This window comes from Necator americanus, chromosome III, assembly GCF_031761385.1.
Source record: "Necator americanus strain Aroian chromosome III, whole genome shotgun sequence".
Taxonomy (NCBI): Eukaryota; Metazoa; Nematoda; class Chromadorea; order Rhabditida; family Ancylostomatidae; genus Necator; species Necator americanus.
The window spans coordinates 17,118,661-17,139,379 of record NC_087373.1 but is presented as its reverse complement, the minus strand read 5'-3'; the positions used below and the strand labels follow the sequence as shown (position 1 = coordinate 17,139,379).

Here is a 20,719-nt window from a genome sequence, read left to right as displayed (position 1 = left end):
GAAGACAACAGACATGACATCAACCGCTTACACAACTGCACCGTGCTTCATGCCGTTTTGACCAAACCATACTTTCGAATGAAATTCAAGAAACGAATAATTAAAGTTAATACAGTAACGCCAGTGGATTTACCTGTCAAATTAAGCTAATCTCTGAGAAGATCATTACACCGTCGAAATAGTTTTGTCGAAGAAATCGCTTACATTGTCCCGTAAGGATGCAGCTCCTCTCGGCGATACAGTAGTCGAGATGATTTGAGTCATCCAGAGCAGTGACGTCGACCGCGTAAACAGAAACCGCTGGAAATCGCTTCCACGGATGTACATTACCGCTTAGCGCTACTACGGTGATCTCGTCACGTGTGAGGTATTTCCGGGCGTACTCAGCGGCCTCGGATATCTCGTCCTCATCTCTGTGAAAAGCTATTCAGAATTTGTCTTTCGCTTATATAACGGCATATTAGATTGCACGTACTCGGATCTAGAGAAAAGAATCACCGCGTGCCCGTGATCGTAGTTCCAGTACATATGATCAAGTATTCTGCAAATAGAACTTAATCACTGGTTTTCATTTTTGAAGGAAACCAAACTGTTACTCCGTCAATCTCCGTAAAACCATAGAATCGAGAGCTCACTTCCTGAGATTTTCCTTCTGCAGACCCTTCTTATCAGCGATGCACTGCATGGACTCCAGCTCGGAACAAGCCTCCTTATGCGAACAAGCATATTTCGTACGCGCTTCATAGTTATCACCGACTCCTGATAGCATAAATGCAACCTTAAACTCTTTTGCAATGCCGAGTCTGGGCACCACAACGTTTTCGATGTAGGAAATCTCCTAAATAATCAGCGTTTACAAACAATACAGTTTGCAGTTTGTTTCATAAACAGTACCTTCTTGATTTGACCATGTGACTGCATGTGATGGGTCCCATCTATAATGATCACCACTGTTCCACGACATGAGAAATAAGGTGAAGGCGACGTGCACTTTTTGTCTGAAAGTTATAGCATTTTCTAGAGAACGAAGAGGTTTCATTTTGAGTGTTTTCTCACCGGAACGACAAAAACTGAGCACTCCAAGAATAACAAGCAGGTGCGTCAGCTGCATCAACTCCACTGGCTTATGATAAGGCACGTTTTTCTCGCGTTCTCACACAATGCCTGAACCTTGTTCTATTTCCGAAGAACAAAGAAGAACTGTGACTTGCAGATTTTTCAGTTGGTTGTTAGAAGTCAATATCACAGGAGGACTAGCAACTTGGACTACTTGGAATGTTAGGTTGTTAAAGAATAAAGGAAAAAGTGCTTAACGTTATTCATTCAACTTGACGGTTGCATCAACGAGTTCAACTCCAGCTAATAGTGAAGATTTCTGTGTGAAGTATGTATATGCGGTGACTTGCAGGTCGAACCAGTCAGGAAACAAAATCTACTACGGTTCTCGATCCTTGTTTTCCCTGCTGTTTTTCAGTCAATAACTCAGAATTCGCTTGAAATGATTTCCTTTCCAAAAAATCTTCCAAAAAGCTCTGCTAAACAATTTTTTAGTTGTGAAGTAGGAAATATGAAGACAGCAATTATCTAATGTCGTAATTTGCGTCTACTGATAACCTCCTGACTGCCACTTTTTGGTCTCTATCCTTACATTAACGAGTCAATTTGCATAGGAACTGTGGAATCAAATTGTTGCTATTTTCGTTGATCTTTTATTAGGCTGTTCACTTATTTTTTTCTGCAGACCCATGCTTTTTACAATTTTGTAGTTCCTCAACAAATATTAATGATGGAATCGATGCACTCACCATGAGTGTCTATCACAGTGTTCAATCTTTTTGGGAGGGCTACAACTCCCCAGCAACAGAACCTGAGACTCAGCAACTCAACATCGAATATGAGCTCAGTGAAGAATTGAACAGGTTTTGCTTCTGGGATTACTTGAGCAGAGTGGAGGAACAGGCGACATGCGGCGAGGTCGCCTCGGTCACTAGCCGCCAACTTGGGACCCGTGCCCTGTCAACCTTCCGGTTTTTCCGGCCCTGAAGCATTAAAGCTGAATCAGAAACTGTTGAATTCTTCCACTGACCTCTGCCGAGTTGTTCTTTGAGTCTGAGACCCCCATTCTGTTCGTAAGAAGTTGTAACCCTCCCGGAGAGATCGAACACTGTGATAAACACTTATGGTGAATACATCGACGGATGATCAGCAACTTCTCATTGAACAGCTATGAGACTGTAAGGGTATGTGTGTAAAAAAAATAAGTAGGTAATCTAACAATATTTTGTCCAGGGTTATCTGTGCAATGCGTAATTATTGCAGACAACACTAACTGCTATTTTGAGATTTTGAGGAGTAGGGGGCTACATCTGAACTTCGTTTCCTGCTCACTGTTTGGAGTGATAGTTCTTTTACATGATTGTAGTTTGTTTATCCTTGAAATCAAAAGTCAAGGTCATACTTCATCTTCGAATCCAAGTAAATAGGACTATGACTAACACTTGTTATCTAGGCTTTGTGGAAACAATCAATTTAAATTGAATCATAATCTTTGCCTCGAAGGTGAAGCAGACGTCGAACGTGTTGTGCGGAAGTGGTAAGTGATGGCCCGTGAAGACTACGTCCACGGGGAACACAGGCACTAGCCCGCCTCAACCGAGCAAAGCAAGCTCGTCGGAGCACATTCGTTTGACAGTTGCTCATTCCTCTTCCCTACAATAGTGCATGAATACGACGTGGTCTCATTAGGGACCCTTTCCATTAGTTTTATCGTTTGTTCCGCTCCTAGATTGCTTTTGAGATTCTGGTAAGTGAAGATTCAATTTCTGCCCTCTTTCTCAAGTGGTTCGTACCCAGCACAGTCGCATAGAAGTGATCACACATTCCCAATTTCATCGTGTTTGTACACAAATGTGGAGATGTAGTAGGGTGTGCGTGCGAGGAGCGTACTGGAACCCTTGCTGGCACCACCCATCGCTGCAGCTTGCGATGGTGCTACCTCGGTCCCAGCTGCTGCCTCCGCCGCGCCGTTTCGAGTGCGTACGCAGATGCACCGTGTTTCATGTCGTTTTGACCTGTTTTATGTCGTTTTATGTTGCAAACGCTGAATGACGAAGGAGTTGTTAACGTTCTGTCGCATGGCCAAGCGTGACAAGAGAAGATTTAAAGGCGACTTATAATTTTGTTAGGATCTCTACGAATAGATAGGGCTACTGTTCCAAACGTGTATAACCGTGAACACGCTCAATTTCGCTTGGCAATCCAGAAAAACGCGTTTGGAACAGCCTTCTACGATCATGTCCCAAGCGATGCAGCTTGCCATGCGACAGAACGTTAACAACTCCTTCGTCATTCAGCGTTTGCAACATAAAGGCAAACTGCGGGTGTAGCGCGGTCGGTAGGAGGTCCCACAGTGGCTGCAGCATGATCGATCCGAAGTTCGATTCCGCATTAGTGCCAACCAAGCCTTTCATCATGGTTGAGAAATTGGTACTAGGCTTGTCTGTGAGAATAAAAGCACTGACTTGATACATCGGCCTGCTCTCGAAAGTCACTGTGCAGGCTACTCTCTCGTTCGTAAACCTCAAAGACTCCGAATTGAAGTGAACGCAGTGACGTTGATTGTTCATGATAAAGGATAAGAGATGAAGTGTCCGGTGGATCAATCCCTAGCGGATTGATTAACACCAGACACTTCATCCTTTATCATGAAACTGACGATATTAGGATCTCTGTGGGCAAATATAGAGTTCGAGGATTAAATTAATGGGAGAAGCCCTCTCGAAGAACATAACCTCCCGAAAAATGGCGCTTAAACCGCCCTATTTTCTACGAAGTACGTTAAAACCACTGTTGCACATGTTCCAGTTCCCTCAGCAGCCTATTCGTTTTTTTTTACTTGATTAGACTGCTGTGGAGACCTCGATGATTTTCAATCGTTCACTGGCGACTAGTGGCGATGGAATACAAGGATGGCGCATTCAGACGTACCTCGTAGGAACATGCCGTTTTTCGGGACGATTAGGAGAAAATGAGTGAGGCCACACTCAACCTTAACCTACAGCCCGAACCCTATATTTGCCCATAGAGAAACCAACATCGCCAATTTCGATACGCCGCCTTTAAGGGCCCACGAATCTGCGGTGGCATGGATTTCAGGTGGAGTATTCTTTATAGAGGATAGTAGATTATGGAGAGGGGGATGATTCCGTCCATTTCTTCCTAATTGTCGTAAAGTATGCCGGTCCGGAAGATGCGCGTGCACAAAGCTGGCGCGCTCCCATCGAACTCGTTGTAGAAAATAACGCGCCGGATCGCTCGAAGCCGTGTCGTCCAAGCCGTTTTTCACGGCAATTAAGAAGGAATGGACGGAATCACCCTTCTCTTCATAATCTATTATATATTATATTATATTCCCGTATACGAATACTCCACCTGAAATCCGTACCTCCTCAGATTCGTGGAGTGATGCCTTTAAAAAAGCAGCAGAAGCTTCTACATCTGCACAATCGCGGACGCGTTACTGATTGTCGACCCTTATGCTAACCGTAACAAGTTGCATCGTCGGGGAGACGGGACCACACAAGAGTGTTTAAAACCTTTTCCTGATGGCTAAGAGGTGTCGAGCGTGACCACGCCCACACTTGTCGATTACACCTTTACCTCTATCTATTCGTAGAGTGATCCCAACATATTCAACCTTGTGAACTATGAGAAAAATAAAACGGGATGTAGAAGATGCATATATCTTCAAATAAGTTGTAATGCACCCAATTGACATCCTAAAATCTAAATAAGAACATCCAAATATTTCAAACTTCAACAACTACAGCACCATGGTTTGAGATCTAAGCGCAGTGCCTAAAGATACGTTGTGACAAACGACGCATGTTCTTAACTATATGCACCCTTCGAGACCAAACTTGCTAGGGCGTTCCTTGTTTCGGGTCATTTTTTTCAGTTCCTCGGAAAATGCATCTAATTCGGTCCCGTCGATTGCTGATGTTAAGGAGTGGTCGTCGACATTTCTCAAGATTTCTAGCGCACAGAACGAGAATCGAAGGATGTACTTATTCAGAAAAGTAGAACTAACAATGACAGAACTTTAAAAAACTCCTTGGTCAAACCACGTAGTTTCATCAACAAATAATATGTTGTAAGTAGTTATACTCGGATCATAACGACATGACACGTGACCTGGTGGAGTTGCATAAGCGTTTGTCGTTCAAGTGACGAATTGCGAATTCCGCTATCCGACAGGAGTTATAGGCAGATCACAACGACCTGAAGCTCGGTGCACGCTGTGTAAGTTAGCTCCGAGATGAAGCGGTGCTGTTGATATCGTAAGGGTACGGTAAGGTAAGGTAAGGGTAGTTTACTCCCTAGATTCAACCGCCTACGCAACTGCGTCGCACGCCAGATCGTTTTGACCCAACTGTATGCAATGGAAGAGTTGTATGCTTTTAGTCCACCTAAGTGAGAATATTCAGTACCTAACGAATGTCCTCAATTCAAATTCCACTAAGTGGTTCCTGAATTTACAAGTATCATGTAAGCATCGAGTTTATCTTTGTTACTTCAGAGTGATTAAGCAGCTTAGAAATGAAACAAAACAACTTGATAGCAGGTGTCAGATTTCACTTTCATTCAGCCGAATAAATGCAACGCACCATCTTAGCGCCTTGCTTATGAAAACTCGCTTCAGCATACATCGCATCGTATCGCAGAATCAATCCAAGGTAAACTTAGTCGTACCTGTTCAGCCCCAGCCCGAATATTCTCTCACTCTCTGGATCAGCTGCTGCACTAGAGCAATGGCATAAATAGAAAAAGAAGCCATCAAACTTGGACTATTTATTACTCAATTTGAGTAAATAGATTGTGATAAAATATAAATAATGTTCAACAAATCTAAAGAAGAATACAATGAGTGACATCTAGCTTTAATATTTAGAGCATTGAAGAAGTTAGAGAGGAGAGCAGATCGTTTGCACATTTATACATGACCTGCAATAAAGAGAGAAAAACAGAATCCAACATATAGTCCCTGTGCAAACAACCCTTCCTGACATTGAAATGTAAAGCTTCGTAGCCAAAACCTATTCTAATCTTCAAAGGAAATGGAATTAAACATAAGCTATGCTCATGCACATAACACTAAACCGAGAGATGCTCACATTCCATTTAAAAAAAAAGAACCGAATTAAAACGAGGAATAAGTAAGACGACAAATGCAAAAGGAACCATGACTTCCAGACTTTGCCCTATGGAAACACGGTCGCTGACCACCCATGCAGGTAAGGCACAGGTTACTGCTGGTACTCGCACGGTCGACACATGTTATTCCTTACAACGTATTTGATACCCATTTAGTCCGAGCTACAGCGATTAATAGAAAGTGACGAAACAACACCGTGACGATATGCAAATATGGCAAAAGAGAAAGATTAATTAACACGATGGTAAGAATCACCATCAACAGAAGCCCAGCGTCGGTCAATCGGGAGGTCGCTTTTTATCGTCCTAACTCGACCATTTAATGGTGAACTACACAACCATCCCCAGTTGGGTGTAAGAGAGCATGTTTTGAAAGTAACCTAAGCCGATCATCCAACTCTTGACCACTACTCTACACATCGTTAGGGCGTGTTCAACACGCTGATCCAGTACTCATCAAAGGATTAAATTACATAATAAAGCTGAGAACTTCTTGTAAAGCGCTTCAGGACAATGAAGAAAGGACATACACAAAGAGTAAAGTTTAAAAAAGGCCAAGGAGGTGGAAGAAAAAAGTAGATTTAAAATCCAAAAGAAACTATTGGTAGATGCTGAACTAATTTTCAGTTGGACTTTGAGGGTTGTGATCACGGCATACAACGTTGAGATTTTTCATGGACAACGATAGTGCTTCCTCGTCGAGATAATCGCGGATGAAGTTGTCACGATCAAGATGGAAATCCTAAAAAAAAACCTCTTAGCATTACTTCTGCCATTATTATTATTATTACCACACAACTAATAAAAATTGTAGGTAAAAATCATAGGACTGCATTAACTAAAACTGAATTTGCATTTCAAGCATCCTGTACGCTATCGTAACCTCTTCCTTCTGATTAGATGAAAAATTGTAAAAACGTGATTATGTGCTGTGAAGTTCAATACAAATGGCCCCTTACCGGAATATCTCGGACGCCATCAAAGTCATCAGGCAGAACGGTTGTTCCGCATTCGGACTCAACTAAATCGGTTGTGAACACCTCCGCTGTTTCTTCCGCAGATCTGATTGCCTAAAAAATGTCCTTCGTACGTAAAAACTATTGGAAATTAACACTGGTATCAGCACCTCCGCTTCACTAAAGATATGATATTGTTCTCCTTGGGTATACCAGACTGGCTCACAATGTCCATGTGCTTGAACAAGAATGCCAGCATTCAAGATATCCATGCCAGGTCGGTAAAGCAGACGTTCAGATGGAGGAAGAGGTTCGCTCAGCTGATAACAAAGTAGAGAATAATCCAGCCACAGGAATGCTAAAGAGTGACTGACCAACAACCCCTCATCCGCAATATTTTGCAATGCCTGCATGTGACGGCGACTATACTCCTGCTCAGAACGAGGATGTGTAGAGAGAACCAGTGCTGATACTGGAGAGGTGTTATCTGTCTCGGAAAGATGTTCCATAGGCATGAAAGACTGCTCAAAATGCGGCACAAGCGGTGGAGAGATGCGAGGCACTTAACCAAAAATATAATTAAGACAGGAAACCATGAAGGGATACTAACACACCGTATTCATCGTTCATATCCGTCTGCGAATAATGACCGTAGTCAGGATTGAGAGCACTCGGTTCCAAATTATTCGCATCCGATAAGATCTGTGAGTCAATGCTAGTGTACGACCCATGTACATAGTGCGCTTGAGAGCTCAATGTGGAACTACAGTCACTTGCCATAGAACAACGTCCTGTCATCAGCATACCCAATGATGAATTAGCCAACCCCTGAAAGAAATCTGCTCATGACAGCGATTAATACAGGGCGAATTAGTACCGTCTCAGGTGCGATGCTTTCCTCTGTAGCTGCACAGTCTAACTGCTCTGTTTCAGCCCCATAAGTTGCATCACTGAGTAGGACAGCGTCTTCGTCAGAAAACTGTTCCATATCCAACATACCCACTGCAATACACATATGCGAAGCATATTCGGAGACAGGATATTCTTTATGTTTACAATGAAAAAAAAACAACTGAAATAAAAACAACTTACACTTGTACTTTTCACGAATGCAAGAAAATCGACCAGAAAGATGGTATGAGTGGCGAGTAGCAACGGCGACGCCACCTTGAGAGTCCGGACAGGAAAGGTCATCGAATGTACCCGAAGGCGCTGGGTCATCGACCAAATCGTCATCGTCATCGTATGTCTAGATAATTTTGAATGATCCATACAACAACTGCTCTTGTGTGTAATTACACCAAAAAGTTATAGATTTGGCTTGAAAACATCGACCAAAAAATGATGTTTTACGCTGAATTCACTATTTTCAGCTTCACCTTATACACAAACATTTCGACAATTTTATACAACCGGATTCAGTCAAAATCTAGCTTCTGCAAAATAATTATGTTTCTCATCAACATGAACAGTAGGCCATCTAAAATGCGAACGAAACCTTAATCTCGATGAACCAAGCGTACTTCTGAAAACACTCAAAGGAAGGTAAGGAATATGACGAGAAAATTATTTTCTACATCAACTACCTTTTTTACTGCATTAATTGATCGATTAGGTCTGCATGCAACCTGTAGCACTTATAACACATTAGTGCAAGCAGTGTGATTTGCTTCTTTTCCGCAGTGTAACGGAAAATCAGCTTACATTGTGAATAATAATGGCAAAATAGGATTGTAAATAAGCACAACTCCGACAGCGTTCTCCAAATATCTACATGGGTTTTCAATCAGTTACCGAGACAAAATTTCCTTAAGATCTTATCTGAATGATACTGGTTTAATTTGATAAGCGAAAATTTCCTTTGGAGAAAAACAAAACTTCTACTGAAAATTAGCCATAACCATAGCAGCAGAGCTTAAAATAGCAGAAAGAAATCGGATGATTGGAAGAAACGTGGGGCTTTCTAGTCCTTCACGGCGAGTATAAACTTCTGCACTATTCCTCTAACTAGTGGATATCACAATTACTATTCTTAAAGAAAGAAAAAAAGAAAAACAAAGACGATTATGGAAGATAGGTTAGAGGTATTATATGCTACTTTTACGTACATAAGCGTCTTATAGTCTCGGAATGAGTAATAGAAGATTATAACAAAGTCAAGGTCTAAGCTAAATAGCTTCTTTAACGTATTACTTCATGATTGAGTAGAACTGTAGGAACGGAAGACAGAAAAGAGTGCTCTCTAACAGTGACGTTATACGCAACATATCACAAGATTGACGATGTTGAGGTCTCTATGGGACAATATATAGTTTGGCAGTTAGGTGATATAAAGTTAGGAGCATGAGCGCTGCCAAGTCCAATTTCCCTAATCGTCCTGAAAAACGGTGTGGGAATCGGCTTCGCTCCTACGAGGTACGTTAAAACGTGCCATCTTTGTACACGCTCCCGTTCTCTCTTACTCATCGATTTTACTTGAATAGGCTGCTAAGGTGACCTCATTGATTTTCGCCCGCGATGGAAGGTGGATACGGTGTGGCGTGAAAGTGGCATGTTCTAACGTACCTGGTAGGAACTAAGTGTGTTTCTCGTGCCGCTTTTCAAGATGATTAAGAGAAATTGAGCGTGGTCTTGCTCTTACTCGTAGTCTACAATCTGAACCCTATATTGTCCTACAGAGATCTTCAAATCGCCAACTTCGTTATATGCTACGATTAAGAAAGTTTTCGTTCTTATTGAACGTTACAGGGAAAATCACTAATCACACAAGAGCAATACTATTTCCTTTAAGGAATCGATCATCTGATGTACGCCTACTTCCAACTAATCAAAAACCAACCGCTGTATTTGTAGGACTTGAACTGGACAATGTAGTATTATCAGAAATAGTTCCCGTTGACCACATGTCTTTCTTTTCGTGTTTCTTCCACGGCTCTCCTCTGAGAGAAGCTTTCTTTGCCAAACTTCCAGGGAGGAAATCCGAATCAACGTTCGATTCAGGAGATGGAGTGTAAAATCGCTACAAGTGTTAATCTTTAGGAGAATGTTGTAAATGACTAAACTAAAGAATAAAAAAATAAAAAAAAACTTAGACGGGAAGTTATTCACATCAAGCATTAGTGGTTGAACTTTCTCTCTTACACTGCTGATGAGCGCATCTATATTAGGCAGATTGTAATTGGACAACATCTCCCAGCGGAAATCTGGATGGGCGAAAGCAGCATGGAACACTGGAAAGAGGACGTCGGATGAGGGCATGATACTTATATCATAGCCATAAACAAAAACTTACATCGTTTCTGATCAGCTAAGCTTGTTGCTTTGCTTACATCACTGAGAATCTGGTCAATAAAGAAACCTTTTGAGTGTTGCTGGCTGCTAGAGGAAGCACTGGATGCGCCAGTGCCACCAGAGTGACAGGAGGACGAGGATCCAGCAGGACTTGGTGCGGCCACAGAAGCCGATCCTGAGCCTGAGACTACAGATCCTTGCGACAATGTCCGATCTCGATCATCTCCTCCGCCAGAATTGACTGTAATTCTTTCAAGTCGAATGAGAATTGACAAATTTATGTGGGAACACTCACCACTGTTGAAGTCTTCGGAACACGGAGATGTGGTAGATGTCTCGTTGACATTTGACTCCTCCTCTATATGATCCTGTTCTTCACTCGAAGCCGTTTCGGTGTCCATACCAAACTCCTTTGTTTTGTCGGTTTGGGACATTTGCTTAAGAGAAATGCAATCAACCCATTAAAAGTAGTGCAAAAAGAAGACAACAATAAAAATTGCAAACCTGCTGAATTGCGGCAAGTTGGAGGATATTTAAGGGAGTCGAACGCATAATTGGGCTGATTTTCTGCAATTGTTGTTAGTTGTGATAGCAATTTATTGACACAATCAAAGACTTCTACCAACCTTTCGCCTTCCTCCAGTATTATGTGGCCTATTCTTTTTTGCTCTTTCGTAGGCTTCATCGCCATGAACAGTCTTTATATGCTTTCGCAACGATGACGGATCAGTATAGCTTTTTCCGCACTGTGCAATAGAACAAACATATGGCTTCTGCAAGTGCAAGAATCTTCATAAAATGCTTTCAAAAATGGATCCGTATATAAGTCAGCGATAAAATTTAGTTATTTTAAAGTAGCTCAAATCGTCACACATCACACAAATAATTTTCATTAGTGGGAATTCAGAAGATCACGATGAAAGTACCAACAGAAAAATTTATAGCACTCACCAGATTAGAATGAGTCCTATTTTGGTGTTTTGCACGATCGCTAGCATTGCTGAAGGCTTTAGGACACCCAGGGATTTCGCAGGCATACGGTCTTAATTCAATGAACTTCTAGGAGAAAACAATATTATATCAAAACCTCGAAAATCTACTTCTCTCCTGTGTGGGTTCGCATATGAGTTTTCAAGTTTTCAAGACGACTATACGACTTATTGCAGCCTGGATGCTGAAAATTTCGGATTCAAGAGACCAAGAAGCAAATAGAACCTTTCTAACAATCTACCGTGCACTCATTTGGTTTCTCCCCTGTATGTTTCCGCACATGAACGACGAGCATATACAGTGCACGGAACGGTTCCGTGCGGTCACATGCCCTCCACCTGCATACCCAATCTCTGTTTGAAATATTTACGTGACATTCGGCTACGTGGTCCACCAGAGCCTTAAGAAACAATTTCCAACAACAATCAACGAGATGAAAAAAGATGTGATAAAGCATATTGGGCTATGGCTCGTTAACCGAACCAATTCTACATTCTCTATTTCCTAGACCAGCCGCGATACCTCCGCATGAGGGAGGTCTGTGGCAGCATTCGGAATGGACGACATTGCATCGTTTCTTCTTACGAACATGCGCGAGCGGAATGACAGCTTGCGAAAAGACAACTTCATTTAGACTTTCTGAAGCCTGATTTATCACGGACTGATGCCGAAAAAGAGTGAACCATAATCTAGCAACTGTACATTTGTTTCCGATTTCTCCAGCTTTGTCGGTTTTTATTCAACGTCTACTGCTGTCAATGCAGATTTCTCTATTCCTGTTTGGATGTTAGAGTGTCGTTTGTTCTTGTTGTTGTTGGTTCTTAAGTGACCAAGCGACGCTTTTTTCTTCAGTACGTCATTATGGAGTGAAATCAATACTACATATCACTGTCACACCAGAAGTTAAGGATTGGTCTGACGAAGGCGTTATCGACCGCTAGCTGCCTCATCTTCCAGGGAGGGAAACGTATGGTCCGGTCAAAAGAAAATGAAATCGAGTAATCCTGATGGAGGACGGCACTGAGAGACGACTACTGCCATAGTATTTATTTTGATGTGCAATCGAATGTGAATGTTGCAGTTTCGTGGAAGTTGATCAATCTCAACCAAAACATCCCCTACGTAAAATGAGGAAGGTCACGAAATGGGTGGTATTTTGCTATTGCTACAAAAAGCTCTTCACACATGGAAAATTTCTGAAGATTTCTGCCAAACCATATTATAGGTAATTACAAAACAAAAAAAAACCACCAAGAATGCAATTTTTAAATCACTACTTCACATCTGTCATCGGATAGGGAGGCTGGTGTCCTAAGCGTAAGGAATGCTAGACTGTAAACCATCGGTATTTCCTATTTCACTGCTAATCCGGCAAGAATTTGCCTAACTCCCAGTCTCCATATAGTAACCAATGCATTTCTAAGCGAATAGAAGACTACTAAAATCAAAACAAACAGTTGATATCTGAATCAAGCACAACCACCTGTCTGATATAAACCTTACTGTGAAGTAAAGGTACATCAGTTCATCTGCACATCAGAACTAGTCAATGTGCAGATGAACTGATGTACCTTTACTTCACAGTAAGGTTTATATCAGACACAAGTGTTCCTGAGTTTCAAAGAAATTGATTTGGTCATTATCCACAAAGAATTCACGCTTTCTTCCATAGGATGTCAAACAAATTGCTGAAAGTTCCCCATGATTCCAAAAAGTAAAGAGTAAACATTGTGTAAAATATTTATGCGCGAAAAAAGACACAAACGTGAAACTCGCCCATAACATTTATTTGCTTAAAACTCTATTAATGCGAGAAGTCTGAATGTAGTATGTTACTAACTTCTTGCTAACTGTTCAATCTCGATCAATTGAGAATTGAGAAAAGAAAATAATCTATACCTTTTGAGTAGAGAAGATGAGCTGGCAGGAACCCCACTCACACTTCTCCTCTGTCAAAGTTTCAACATCCACCACTTCATTTGAAACGTTCGTTTCTTCGACTTCTTTCCGCAGAACATCATTGAATGTAGTTCCCCTGAAGAACTCATTGCGAAAAAAAAAGAATTAACTTTGACTGGGATTTTGTATGTGTTGGTACGTGGAAAAAAAGCTGACTGCATTCTAATGTAATGAATGTAATGAATCAAGACTGGAGATGTTGTTTAATCAGCCACCGTCTCGGCCGTGATAGATTGCATCTGAACCATAGTATGCGATAGTCGGAGCAGATGCTCCGAGCCGGTTGGTGAAAGGACCCCCTTCACTTTTTGACGGTTGGCTAATCCCGATCTTTTATTCTCATACATTCACTTCTCCAAATCCCGGTAAACTTAATATAATTGTGATGCTAAATTACACACTGCGATAGTTTGATTTCTAAGAAGCCATGTGCCCGGACACGTAGCCGTATTAGTTCGATAATCGCAGGGAGAGATAAGATTAACAAAAAAAAAACCAACTTGATTTTAGATGAGGACGATCCAAGTGATGATCCTAAATCAACGCGCTTGTAAGTACCAGGAGGACGACCAATCTTCTTGCCCTTAAAAAAAAAAACTTTAAAGAAGCCTCGAGAAAGAACTTCGCAAACGACATACCGAAGGGTAGTACCTAGGAGGATTTCCCGTTGATCGAATAGTGCCACGACACATGCATTGCGAGTCCATACGAACCATGAATGGAGGCAGACCGACAGATGAACCAGAACTTGTGCGTGTACATTGCGTAGACGAAGAAGTGGAAGAGTTCTCATTCTTCGAATTGCATGGGTTGGGAATCAGCTTTGTCATGTCTTGAACTTGTGCAGAACATGGTGCTTCAGAGGAGGCTCTTGACGTGCCAGCAATCGCATTGCAAGACACTACAGTAGGTTGCAAAGGTCCAGATATGGAAGCCATAACGTTTTGAGTTCCTGGGTGGAGGGATGGTAGTTGCATGCCAAGAGGGCGACGCTGAGGTAGGACTGGAAGAATTACATCATTTAAATCGAGTATGATTATGAAACGATCATAAAAAGTTAGTGTCAGCAACCTTTCATTATCCAGACGCCTACCATAACCATACTTGGGTACCTTGTAGCAAGCCCTCCGAACGTGCACGAAGCCTTCTTTTAGCCTTACTTGTAGTTTATTTGAGCCAAAAACTAAGGGTAATAGGCTTCTGCCAAAACCACAAAAAAGCGTCAAAAAGTACGTAGAAGTAATGTCCACAGAAACACAGAAAAAGAATGTTAGAAAAGGCAAACTGATCCCCATATATCCAACTGCTTCTGCATCCAATAAGAAATTTCCGACTCTTCTTGTTTAGTATTTATATCTGTCTATTTCTCGAAAACAATACACGTTTGCAGTACCAGCAAATCCCAGAGTAGAAATTGAGGCTTACCTGTCTTTTTGATGATATTAGGCTTCACTTCAGCTTGGACGGAAAAAAACCGCCTCTTCTTAAATGGCACATTAGAAGGAGCCGTATGGATGAACGCCTGTGAAACAGGTTCACTCGTATGTTGCACTCGATCCGCAGATGACGCGGACGATTTCGTTCCATACGTAGCACTGCTAGAGGATGCATTTTGGTTCACTGACGTTTCAACTGCACCGGATAGATTCGGTGATGCAGTCGAAGTTTGCGGAATCGGAAGAAAAGATGACTCTCCGGTATATGGTAAATGTGGATTAAGAAATGCACCCCAACCAGAACCGACGTTGTTGAAGAATCCTGGGCATGAACGTGATGACCATGGCATGGTGAGATCCCCGCTTGGTAAAAAAGAGTTAACTGAGAGCGCAGGGTTAACCAAGTTATCGCGAGGAGCCATAGTCGACAACGCCCGAAGTGGAAATGAAGATAGAAAGGGGTTCATTAAAGGATTCCTACTGAAAAGCTGGTACATTCCGAACGGGAAAATTGGAAGACGGGGATCTGAAACCGAAGGTGGACCGTTCGAAGCATTTGAGGTCGACGCTTCTTCTTGTATTCGGTTCGCAGAAGTGGCAGAGGACACGGACGAAGTGGATGGACGCTCCCGGATGTTCGACTCCGTGGTCTTCGAGTTAGGCATTTTATTGTTGCTTGGCTGCGCATCCGTTAGATCCTTGGGGGACATGTTAATTATAACCTACAATCCTTTTGTAAGTCCGCACGAACATCCTCTTTAATACGAAAACTTTTCATACGTACGATCACATTATTACAACGTTGCAAGTAACATAATGGAATAAAATAATAGGCTACAGGGAAGAAAAGGAAGTTATAAGTAAAAAGAAGAGATACCAGAGATACCATTTTCATTAAATGTTGTAAAACAACCAGCGCCAATCAATGAACATGTTTTGTTTCGATCCTATACGAAAAATAGGTGGACCAATTAAACCCCGATTATGAACAAAACAAATATTCCGTTTTAAGAGTTCATGAGAGAGGCGTCCAAGAAACAAAAGATTTTAAAAAACTCACTAAAAAGACGAGCAGTATCAGCGGAGGCGTCAGCTCATGGTGTGGAACTTCTTAGTAATGAATGCAGCAAAATTCACAGTTGCGAGAATGATAGTGGCTGGACATTTAAATGAGGGGCACAGAACGATCAAACGGGAGGCGCAGAGAATTGTTCCGAGTGCAGTGCAGGGTGTTGCGATCGGGGCAATCTTTTTCGCTGCAAATCCTTACGGACCACCCACGAATCAATGCGCACAAGGAGATTCCCGTGACTATCTTGTAGGAGATTTTTCCCTCAATTCCTCTTTCGACATCTGATCTTGTATATTAATTGGAGACACGTTTCGATTTCGAATAATTCCCACTAAGGTTATTGTTGTTGTATGTTATCGTTGCCGATTCACTAGCAGTAGCAAGCAACCGCGTTACAAAAATAGAGGATGATACTTTCTTCATATCAAAATCCACCAAGATTGCTTTCGATCCACAACACATGCATCAGCGATAAGAGCTCATACGAGCGCAATATGCATTTCATGAAAACAATTCATTTTTATCCCACCGAAAAGTCATGTCCTGATCCGCTTTCATGATGAATCCACATTTCTCCACCCGTCTCGTTTGAACCGGCTACATTTTCACTATCCAATAGATAATTTCCCGCCCATCAATGAAGAATCCCTAGTTTTACTTCCTTCAAAGAGCTGAAGCAACAAAGGACTTCTACTGAATGAAAGCAAGTTCTTCCTCACTTGTTGGCCTGTTTGGGAGGTTTTTAGAGGCCAAACCCAAGCCTAGATTTCTTTGAAAGGTACAGTACAATGGTACAACTCTTTCCTCTTGGAAAGGTCGCTAAAATCACGCTTTAATTCGCCACGTTGGATACACTAGTTCCCATTTATTCGTGACAAACCAGTAAACTGCATACGTGTATATGCATACGTATATTTACACGAATATGGGAAATATATGTATACATAATAGGGTCAAAACCACATGAAACACGGTGTAGTTGTCTAAACGGCAGCGCTCGAAGCAGTGCGGTGAAGCGTAGCGGTTATGATTGGGGGAGGACCAGGGAAAATGTAGTTTGAGGGGGAATGGGGGGGGGGGGGGGGTCAGTGACACCCTTATTTTTCGATGCTCTTACTTTTTTCTCTTAATAACTTTACTTCACATGAAACAGATCCTCTAAGACTAATCCTTAGTTCTTAGGGACCCGACACTTCAATTCAGAATCGTTTGAGGTTCACGAACATATAACTGGCTTAAACAAAGACTTGAGGGGCTAGCCGAAGTGTCAAGTCAGTAGTGCGAAAGTTCGACCTTCCTTGAATCTTGGCATAGAGATTGTAATTTGTCGATAGTAAAATTTAAGCAATAGCCAAGATTGTTAACAAACTTTATTACGGCTAACGTTTCGGCCCTGACGAAGGCGACTAAGCCGAAACGGTAGCCGTAATAAAGTTTGTTAACAATCTTGGCTGCTGCTTAAATTTGATAAATGTCAAGTCAGTATTTTTATCCTCCCAGACAAGTCTAGTACCAATTCATCGACCTCGAAAAGGAGAAAAGATGACTAGAAGTGATTCGCGACCATGCAAAATGATGTCCATGGTTCGTAGTTATCAAATGAGTAGTCATCCAAACAGAGGAAAGTGAGAGTGGCCCGGACTGCTCGGGAACGGGCTCGCCACGCGAGCTCACAACACGATTGAGGTACGGTCTCGTAACCTGCGGCTATGTTCCCGTAACCCCGAGCTATGCTCGAATGCCCAGCGCAGCGGAGTTGGAGGACTCTTCCCCACTGTGATCTAAAGACAGCATGCCACGAATCTGGGGAGGTACGTATTTCAGGTGGGGTACCCGTATACGGGGTTGTAGATTTTGGAGACCGGGGTGGTTCCGCTCATCTCTCCCTGAATCACCACAAGCAGCCGACCCCTGAATCGGGGCAGTTTGAATTGATTTTCGACGAAACGCAGGGCGGAGGCGGCGCAAGGGGTGGAGCGTTGCAACAGATAGCGTCCTACAAAACAGCATTCTGGGGGCGGCTGTGTGCTGCGATGCAGGGAGAGATGGGCGGAACTACCCCGTCTCCATAATGTACGTCCCCGTATACGGATACTCCACCTGAAATCCGCACCACCTCAGATTCGTGGTATGCTGCCTCTAAACATACGTGTAAAATCGTTGTTATAGAAGCTGTCACCTCCGATGAAGGCTCTAAAACTCTAACAAAAAAAAAAAAAAAAAAAAAAAAGAAATGGACGAATAGTGCACTCAGGACGATATCGATGAACGAAAAAGGAGGAAGGATCCTATGATGCCGCAAATAGTCCGGATGCTGAAACAATCGCGAACAGCCCAATACTAATCCTGCATGATATCCTTACAATAATTAGCGGTGTAGATGCAGAATAGCATCTAGAACTCGACTTCCATATGAATTTCAACCGATGCATCGCAGATCAGGAAAATAAGCTGCAACTCTTGAATGGAGAAGACTAAGAACTAAGCAACTGCCAAAGCAAAAAGCTCAAGGGATAGTAGAGTACATGACTGATGCGAATGCAGTGCTTACCGTTACTGTTGTAGTGGCTTCGAACCTAGCGGATTAGGTTCGAGGGCTATCACAACAGCAACCTACAGAGGAGTGCAGGGCAAACCCTTAGAAAAGACCAGGAGCAACACATCAGGAAGTACCATGTCTGTATCTGAGCAGACGATAAAACAAGGAGCACGTGATAAAACAAACAGCACGACAGAAGAGTGAGCGGGCAAATGATTTTCTGTGCAGGACCTCCTGAATGCATGGATCTAGGTGGGACCACCTGCTTCGGTGAGTGAGGTTGTTCGCGATTGAATGGTGTTGTCGTTACTTGTTGTTGAGCTTTCATATTCTCCGGGACACATTCGACAACTATGTAACGTGACAATAGTAGAATGACATTTTGGGCTGCCTTGTAACGAAAAAAAGTCGAGGGTCGAAGAGGGGTTGACACTAGGTTCTCATTTCACAATTCGTTCTACGAACCGACTGTAGATCACCATTTTTCGAATTTCAGGCACAAAACCCGGCTTACATGGCCACATACCCGTTGCAAAACCGTAATTAGTTGTTATTTTTGAGTAACTACCATACAACCTAGAAGTAGTATAGTAGTGGCTACCATATACCTAGAAGTTTTTTCTGCGAAAACGTCAGCGTCACAGATGAGGCGTGAGTACCGTCTTCAGCTTATACACCTGTAGTTTCCCTTTCCGCTCTTTTTTTTCGCGAAATTCTCGAAAAAATTACATTTTTAGAAAACGAGGTTCGCTGCCACTTTTGAGATGAAATTTCAATCCAATGGAAAACCCACGTCAACGGATATTCACGTTTATCTTAATTTTGCGCTGGTAATGCTGTTTGTTTTCGCTGAAGCTCCTGCTTCCTTCGAGCTTTTTTCTTGCAGGATTAATCCTTTGTTGTTCCCACTCACATGTTATTCTCTGCGGGACAGAAACTAAGAACTGACTTAGTAAGAAGAGACTGTAAAAGACCGGGAGTGGTAGTGATCGGACTGTTCACCTACAGTTTTGAAAGCGAAGTTCCTGAACATTTCCGAGATTCGGATATTTTCATCAATTGGTAGGTATGCCGAGACGTAGTTCACAGGAACACAGGTACCACGGTAAAACCACGCAACTCGTCCTGTCGCCGTAAATCCAAGGACTTCAGGCATCGCAAAAAACTGAAGACGAGTGTTCTGTTGGGGCAGTAGAAGGTTTTTCCGATCTATTGGTTACTCGCTTGACCAGGTAACATTCGCGGAAATTTTCCTTTGGAGCAAGCGTAATTCATTTTGTCGGACGTATTTTTGCATAAATTATGGATCTTTGAGCGAATGGATAATTCTGAAGGTTATTGACCAGTCTCTTCTCCATCTGTGTGGAGAACTGCACATTTTTAATGTGATAGCTTCGAACTACGCACTAATCCCTATCTCCCAACCTCTCCGGGCAGAGAGGTCCCAATCTCAAAAATTTCCGCAAACGTTGGCCTTACGCGGCAATCAGACCACTTCTAAGTCATCTAGCTCAGCCTTCTCGTGGTATGCTCATTTTTGAACTCATTGAAACAGAGAATGTAGAACTTCTACTGGCCGGCAGGGCGAAACTGCAGGTTTGGTGCACCCTATGACGTCATCGTGATCACTAATCCAGAACAATGGCGGTGAGCCTGCGGACGCCGCGCAAAAATACAAGGAAGACCAGCTCCCGGTCATTAGAAATACTCCTTGTGGTCTTTCCATTCCGCTCTTATTCGTGCATTTTGCGTTTCTGGTTGCGATTTCTCCACGGATTACTTGTCATTTTTGTGTGTCATTTTTTACTGGGTCAAGAATTAAAGGGCACAGAGGGAGCCAGGCATTCTTTGCTGCGAACGAACGTTTTCGCAGCTTCTGGTGTAATTCATTGCTTTCATAGCGCTCAGAGAAGCTTTGACGAAATGTTGTATAGTGCCCTTTTATACTCCATCGCTTTGTAATCGGGCGCGATAAGCTCCTCGTGTAGAGAACATAATTTGACAGTTGTCTATTTGAAAAGAGGCTGGAGTTCATTTGCTGAGATGATCAGATGCATGACTCGCTGTTATAGGCATAGCCCCTTGAATTTTCTTTTTTTCTTGGGAAGGAGGAGGAGGTAATGAGAATACCATAATACTTGTAACCTAAATTACATTTAATGTAAGTAGGTGGGAGTTATTAATTGCAGGGGTATGGTCTTCACGATCTTCATGATCTTCATGATCATCTGAATGTTCCTCTTGTAAAATGACTTGAGGAACA

The 20,719-nt window shown here is 42.4% G+C and overlaps 3 protein-coding genes across 5 annotated transcripts; all 3 read right to left on the bottom strand.

The window, feature by feature from the left end:
* Nucleotides 1–47: 47 nt before the first annotated feature.
* Nucleotides 48–1,111, bottom strand: RB195_009858 (uncharacterized protein; the record flags this gene model as incomplete). 2 transcript variants are annotated; one of them, XM_064190597.1, is made up of 6 exons in its annotated part: nt 48–133; nt 205–413; nt 476–541; nt 636–838; nt 895–998; nt 1,057–1,111. In XM_064190597.1, 6 exons carry the CDS (start codon nt 1,109–1,111, stop codon nt 48–50), a joined length of 723 nt encoding a protein of 240 aa, XP_064048180.1. The 2 variants fall into 2 exon arrangements, with proteins under 2 accessions (XP_064048180.1, XP_064048181.1); XM_064190598.1 differs by lacking the exon at nt 48–133 and having other exon boundaries at nt 137–413.
* A 2,095-nt stretch (nt 1,112–3,206) lies between these two features.
* Nucleotides 3,207–3,530, bottom strand: RB195_009857 (uncharacterized protein; the record flags this gene model as incomplete). The annotated part of the gene is made up of 1 exon (XM_064190596.1): nt 3,207–3,530. One exon carries the CDS (start codon nt 3,528–3,530, stop codon nt 3,207–3,209), a length of 324 nt encoding a protein of 107 aa, XP_064048179.1.
* A 3,299-nt stretch (nt 3,531–6,829) lies between these two features.
* RB195_009856 (uncharacterized protein) lies at nt 6,830–19,612 on the bottom strand (the record flags this gene model as incomplete). 2 transcript variants are annotated; one of them, XM_064190595.1, is made up of 22 exons in its annotated part: nt 6,830–6,955; nt 7,173–7,283; nt 7,340–7,489; nt 7,544–7,731; nt 7,784–7,871; nt 7,947–7,997; nt 8,047–8,171; nt 8,262–8,418; nt 10,009–10,188; nt 10,278–10,399; nt 10,462–10,701; nt 10,756–10,897; nt 10,965–11,027; nt 11,087–11,233; nt 11,412–11,502; nt 11,561–11,634; nt 11,692–11,850; nt 13,350–13,485; nt 13,910–13,992; nt 14,048–14,412; nt 15,906–15,938; nt 19,459–19,612. In XM_064190595.1, 22 exons carry the CDS (start codon nt 19,610–19,612, stop codon nt 6,830–6,832), a joined length of 2,985 nt encoding a protein of 994 aa, XP_064048177.1. The 2 variants fall into 2 exon arrangements, with proteins under 2 accessions (XP_064048177.1, XP_064048178.1); XM_064190594.1 differs by lacking the exon at nt 15,906–15,938 and adding an exon at nt 14,835–15,567 and having other exon boundaries at nt 7,784–7,997; nt 19,463–19,612.
* Nucleotides 19,613–20,719: the final 1,107 nt, after the last annotated feature.